This window comes from Triticum dicoccoides, chromosome 2B (assembly GCF_002162155.2).
Source record: "Triticum dicoccoides isolate Atlit2015 ecotype Zavitan chromosome 2B, WEW_v2.0, whole genome shotgun sequence".
In the NCBI taxonomy this organism is placed as follows: domain Eukaryota; kingdom Viridiplantae; phylum Streptophyta; class Magnoliopsida; order Poales; family Poaceae; genus Triticum; species Triticum dicoccoides.
In genome coordinates, this window is record NC_041383.1 from 3,713,265 (window position 1) to 3,720,145 (window position 6,881).

The following is a 6,881-nucleotide window of genomic DNA, read 5'->3' on the forward strand; positions in this document are numbered from 1 at the left end:
TATTTTAAGCCAAGAGTTGTCTTGTCCATTTTTTAATTAGTCATATTGATCTCATATTCTTTTCATGTCAGTGCTCTAACACTTGCTCTAAATAGCTTGTAGCCGTGAAGTCTATTTGGCTTTAATAATATCCCTATCTTTCTGGTGGCAATTGGTGCTTTGGGTTTTACATTTTTTTCCTTTGATGTCCACATAGGAGAGTAAGAATGCTTGTTGGATGGCTAGTAGGAGGCATGACTTCTTTTGTTTGTTGAGCTTCTACTCGCCATTATAATTCTAGCTTTTGGAGTTGATGAAATTCCGTTATGTTGCAGTTCCGGAGTGGCATGCGTCCTTTATTGTGTGGATGGGGATTGAGGTACATCATCAGTTACGTCTGTTGGATTATCCTTTTAATTTCATTATTTTTCATTTTCAAAACATTGTGGATGGGGTTTGTAATAATGCATGGGAATGATTTTTATTGCTGGAATCCCGTCTCGGTTTTACACTATTTTCAGTTTGGTTACTTGTCGCTAGCACCACCGTGGTCGTTGTGGGGTCCTTCGTGTTCGGCATTTCGGTATGTAAATTGACCTATTCAAAGGGAATATGAGAATGCTTCCATTTATATATGTATCAAGTGTTGTGTTATTATTGTAGAACATTAAATATTTATTGTTTTTAAGGGTAAATATTTATTGGTGGAGAACTTAAGATCGATCCTCTTTTTCTAGACAACAAGCACGCGGTATGATTTGAGAGAGAGAGAGAGAGAGAGAGAGAGAGAGAGCTCTGACATAGTAATTTTCTTATCTCTAGTTGAGCCTTAAACATTGTTTCAGGATGACGGACGAGATCTGACAGAGCCCATTCCAAAGTTGTTCCCGTCGTATCTGTGGCACCAGAAAATATATCCTACAAATGAAAATTAAGGTACGTTAAATTAGCTCATACTTCTATATGCCGCACTTATAGTGAAACAATTTGTGAAACAAAATCTTTCATTTGAAAAAATTGTATGTGGTATTTTGAAGTGAACTAAAGGATTTTTTTTACATACTTTGAAGCCTAAATCCCCTTACAAATGATTTGAGAACATTTCGAGGCACTCAAGGCAAGTACCTTCTCTAGGTATGATATCATGTGAGGCCATATGCCTCCCCTCGGGTTACACTTGACAGAGAAAGAGGTGAAAGATAACAATTGCAAAAATGGGACATTCAAGTTTATGAGGATGTTTGTTCAGGATGTTTGTTTATTCTTATTGAAAACATCACCACTTTATAGTCGACATAGGCATCTCTATAGTGGAAAAAGGAATAACAAACTTAATAAAGCAACATAGGTTATCTTCATGAGATTTCACAAAATTCATAGCAGCGCATGATTTCCTCGATTGCTAATGAAGTGATAGAACTTACAAAAACCCATTTCATGCTACGAAAATATTGTGGAAGGGCTTATTACTCATGGGTTGCATCAAAAGACAAGGGATTCTCAAAATTGATTTTGGCGAGACTGATGACAATGTAAAGTGAATGTTCATTCCGCGACCAATGTTTATGGAATCTTTCCCTTTATGTGATGTCACTTGAAGGTAAAATGTGTGCAAGGTGGGTTCTTTGGTGTGAAAATAAATGATGATAAAGAACATTACTTTCAAGAATAAAAAGATCTCCATCAAGGGTTCTTTATTTTCATTAGTGTCGCTCAACATTATGGCGGATATGTTGGTTGCAATATTAAAACAAAGTAGGATTAAGGTCAAAGCCATGGTGTTCCACCCAGGGGGGTCATGATAGAATATATGTACTCATTATGAGGTTCATACCCTTATATTGCTACACCATGATAATGGATAGACAAATAGCATGGCGTTCGTGTTATGAGTTTCTTTGAAAATACTTAACAGTAAAGATTATAATTTTCCACAAGGGTGAAATCTATAAAGCTAACGGATATAATGTGTGGACAACATCAATGTCTAGGTCTTTGGTTTGTCAAGTATGTTTTTTTTCCTTATATTATCTTGTATTTGGATCTGCTACACGTGTCTTCGCAATAGTGATTGGAAAGCAAAAGACCGGGTTGAATTCATTCACACTATCATTCACATGTTTATGAGGTCATTTGAATCTTATCGAATGTTACCATAGTTTCTGGGGGGTCATCAAAATTTCCGGTAACTGGTGGGTTACCAGAAATTCTGAGCAGAAAGAAATAATCTTGAAATGTATGACATAGATAATGTTAACTAAATGGTTAATGATTTAAGTTTGTCGGAACAAAAGTAATCAATCTTTCCTATCTCGTGTCATATGCAAAATTTGTGCCGTTGTTTGCATCAGCTAGCAGTAAAAAAAAGTTTCTTTTGTTAAAAATACTCACAAATAAGACGGCGCATATGCTCTCTGTGGTTAGAGGAAATGCCAACGAATCATCCTTCTGTAGCCTGAGCAGCACGTCCGGTAGGTCCTCGTCGTGGGTGCTTGAGGCGCCATCACCAGCAGCTCGCGCGGCCTTGCGCTCCTCGATCACATTGACGATGATGCATTGCATGTTGCTGTAGCTCCTCTTCATGCGCCGTGCGCCGAAGCTGAGCCACCGCGCCAACCGCAACAATGGGAAGAGGTCGACGAGGCAGAAGCCGCCTAGCAGGGTGAGCACCACGTCTAACTCGCGGATGTACTCGTCCTGCTGCGTGAACCTGCCGCCGAACACCGCCCGCGACATGACATTGTTGCTGACCTCCATCATCTTCTTGCTGATGTTGATGCTGTCGCCGGCCGCCGCAGCAGTGGCGATGTCGGCCAGGAGGTTGCCAACCTCCTCTGGCCGGATGCTCTCCATGCGCCTGACCTGCATGGAGCTGAGCAGCTCCACAATGCAAACCTTGTGCATCTGGCGCCAGTGGTCGCCATAGGGGGCGAAGATGATGCCCCTGCCGCCATAGCCGGCGATGTCCTGCATCTGCGTGCCTGGCCTGGTGGAGAACGCGAGGTCGTTGGTCTTCATCACCTGCGCCACCGCCTCGGCGCTGGAGACCACCACGGCGTCGACCTCGCCTAGCTTCAGGTGCATCATTGGCCCATATCGGCGACACAGCTGCGTGATTTGCCGGTGTGGGACGAGGCTAACGACGTGGTGGAGGCTGCCGATTATCGGGAGTGTCCATGGCCCTGGCGGCAGCTGGTGCTTGTGTGGCTTGTTCTTGCCGCCGGCGCCGGCGAGCTTGAGAAGCCAAAGGGCAAGCGGTGTGCCTAGTGCAATGAAACACAAGCTGAACCACCCCTCCATGGCAGGCAGCTTTGCAAGTGCAGTGGTAGTGGTACTGATAACTTACATGTCTGGACTCTGCAGGTATATATAAATGTAAAAATTAAGTGAGTATACAGTATGAAAGTTTGGGCCGTTTTCTCTTGTCTGGCTATGAATATTGCAAATTGGTCTCAGCGATGGGGTTAGTACAAAAGGCATTACACGCAGAACCAATAGTGGAACCTGGATGCTCCTACATATTCTACGAAGATGTTTATCGGTCAAACCGCATAACAACATACATTGTTCCCTTTGAAATCGGTATGTTACTTGCCCGAGATTCGATCGTCGGTATCTCAATACCTAGTTCAATCTCGTTACCGGAAAGTCTCTTTACTCGTTCTGTAATACATCATCCCGCAACTAACTCATTAGTTACAATGCTTGCAAGGCTTATAGTAATGTGCATTACCGAGATGGCCCAGAGATACCTCTCCGACAATCGGAGTGACAAAACCTAGTCTCGAAATACACCAACCCAACAAGTACAAGAGCACCTTTATAATCACCCAGATACGTTGTGACGTTTGGTAGCACACAAAGTGTTTCTCCTGTAAAAGGGAGTTGCATAATCTCATAGTTATAGGAACATGTATAAGTCATGAAGAAAGCAATAGCAGAATACTAAAATGATCAAGTGCTAAGCTAACGGAATGGGTCAAGTCAAACACATCATTCTCCTAATGATGTGATCCCGTTAATCAAATAACAACTCATGTTTATGGTTAGGAAACATAACCATCTTTGATCAATGAGCTAGTCAAGTAGAGGTATACTAGTGACTCTCCTATTCAAAATTTTAATATGCCAGGGTGTTTGGAAGCAAACACAAATTGACAAATTATCATGAATGTGGTATCGATAAAATTCAGTTTGTAAGAACCTTTTGAAAATCCAAATTTTGATGCTCCATGTTATTTTATAGGGAACAAACTGCCTAAGATTTTGGGACAAAAATTAGATCAAAGAGCGGTGCAGATACAGGCTATAGAGAGAGATGGGGTGCAGAAGCAAGGCTACTGTGTGAATATAGTGTACATGTTAGACTGAGAAAATATTTTTCAAAATAGTCACTTACCAAACCACCATCTAATGTTGACAACAAGTAAGCATCTGCACCACCTATCTCAATGCCTTCATGCATTTATCTATTTGTAAGGACAAAACATGGATTGGATCATATGTTTTGCAAAGTGACATTCTAGCAAATCTGCAATCAGTATATACATATAAGTAAGAAATCAATGAAATTAACACTTATAAAACAGAGGAATAATGGTAGACAGATAGGAACACATTTTAACATCTCGTACAAGCCTGTTGATTTATAAAGGATGATTACTCGAGTATGTGTTGTTCTAAACAATTATATTGTGTAGAGTGACATTTTTTTACAGAAGAAATGGACAATATACGCCCGCCTACTCCTCCCTGGGGATCTACCGGGCCCACCAGATGCTCTTGCGCTGGCTGGTAAGCACGTACCTGCTCTCACTGATCATCCACACACTCTTCCTCTGCACCCATATCATCGACACGAGCATGTTGCGTCTAGTGTTATCTTTCTTTGGTTTGATCTCCTGCACAGGGAAAGAATACCACAACTGATCAGTGTACACCAGGCCAGCATTCTAAAAACAAAATGAAATGTGTTTTGACAAAAAGGAACTTATCCAACAACTCCAGTGCATGCTGGCATACATACCCTGAGCTTTTGAAGTCATGCTTATATGAAGCCACCTCCCTCCTCCGTCCCCAATTTTGCCATGAGGCGAATGATTAATCAAACTAAGCTTGTATTTTTGAACAAAATGCATTCTTTTAAATGGTAATTTTGGTATATGTTTTTCAAACTAAGCTTGTATTTTTTTCGAAAAGGGGGGACTCCCCGGCCTCTGCATCAGAACGATGCATACGGCCAACTTTATAAATAAGCAAATAGGTTCAACAAGGTCTTATGGTCTGTAATGAAAGTAAAGAAAAGCTCACAAAGAGCCATAGAAAAATTACGACACTAGCCAAAAGACGCCACAACCGGTTGGCAAAAGAAAGATAGGTAAACTAATTGCCTATCCTATTACATGACCGCCATCCAAACCGGTTGAAAATATCCCGCGCTACCATCTCCCACCAGATAGATCCAGTAACCAAATGCTCTCCGGCCTCCGTCGGAGTGAGTAGCGACCACATACGGATCAATGCAGTGGCTCGGAAGATAACCTGCAAAAAACGAATATTTGTTGTTCTGTTAAAAACCAAATCGTTTCTGCAGTTCCAGACTGCCCATAATAAAGTACATACTCCTACGCGGATGTGTCTCGCTGTTTCGGACTCTATCCCGTTAAGCCACGTTCCAAATAACGTGCTGATAGAACTCGGAGGAGTAATATTATAGGCAATGTGGACCGTCCATCATAGAACCTTGGCCAACGGGCAATCAAGAAAAAGGTGTTTGATGGTTTCATCCTGATCACAGAAACTACACCTAGTAGGTCATGTCCAATTTTGCTTTACCAAATTGTCCTTGGTTAAATAACTCTTTTATGTACAAACCACATAAACACTTTAATTTTCAGAGGAACTTTGACTGCCCAAGCATATTTGGAACTAGGAAGAGAGCTTGAATTAATAACATCAAGATACATTGATTTAACTGTAAATTCTCGAGACCTAGTAAGCCAAATGTGGTGAAGTTTGGACATTTTAGGAGCTGTCTGCAAAAAACAATCAGGCATGTGAGCAAGTTTGATGTTCTGCATTGTTCGGAGGTCATTTTGTCTTTTTTGACATGGCTCATCGAATGTCCAAACTTCACCAAATTTAGCACGGACATTACAAACTCAAGCATCTTGCACAAAAGAATTCGGAAGCTATGTGGTGAAGCTTCTGGCAATATTGTTCTGGTTTATAGCACTATGGGTCTGGTTTGGTTTGTGATTGCATCTTCCTTCAAAAAGCATACAAGTTGTTTTTTCCGCCGGACGTATCTTTTAATACTAAAACATACATGCTCTTTTTCTGGCGGCTATGTGGCGAAGCTTCCGGCAGATAAGGTTTCTCTTTTCTGGCTGCTAGCTGAGTATGAAAGATTGCAAATTGGTCTCCCTGGGTTAGTGCAAAAGTCATTAGAAGCATCGAACTCCACTTTCTCCATTTCAAAGTAATTGAAGTTATTGTGTTTTCCCTTGTTAAATTTCTCTGTAGAAAAATTCATGAGCTAATACATACAACACGACCAAAGTACATTTGATGATGATAGTAAATTATGCCTGATAGCAAACCTAGGAATTTATATAATTTAGAGCGAAGAAAGAGGTCTAGTACTGTACACTATTTTTGTCATCAGCAATCTAGCCGCCAATAATTTAAATTTTGTGATACTATCTCTAAATTTTGTCATCAACAATCTAGCCGCCACCAATTTAGTTCTGTACACCAATAAATCTCGACTTGTATATAGTTGCATACACTAGGAAGTTCATGAGTCAGCAGGTCCAGAGTTTTAACAGAACTTGTAGGTGGTCACATAAATATACCGGGTCTCACTCCAAGCTGCACTTGCGAACAGCTTGTAGCCTGCC

At 41.0% G+C, this 6,881-nt stretch overlaps 1 protein-coding gene across 1 annotated transcript in view; it reads right to left on the minus strand.

Moving 5' to 3' along the window:
- LOC119366697 (5-epiaristolochene 1,3-dihydroxylase-like) overlaps positions 1 to 3,279 on the minus strand; it is a 4,912-nt gene extending 1,633 nt beyond the window's left edge. The window contains exons 1-2 of the mRNA XM_037632448.1: positions 2,371 to 3,279; positions 780 to 897 (exon numbers count right to left, since the gene is read on the minus strand). Of these exons, the coding sequence (XP_037488345.1) occupies positions 780 to 897; positions 2,371 to 3,279 (1,027 nt within the window). The remainder of the gene's footprint in view (positions 1 to 779; positions 898 to 2,370) is intronic.
- Between the last annotated feature and the right edge of the window lie 3,602 nt (positions 3,280 to 6,881).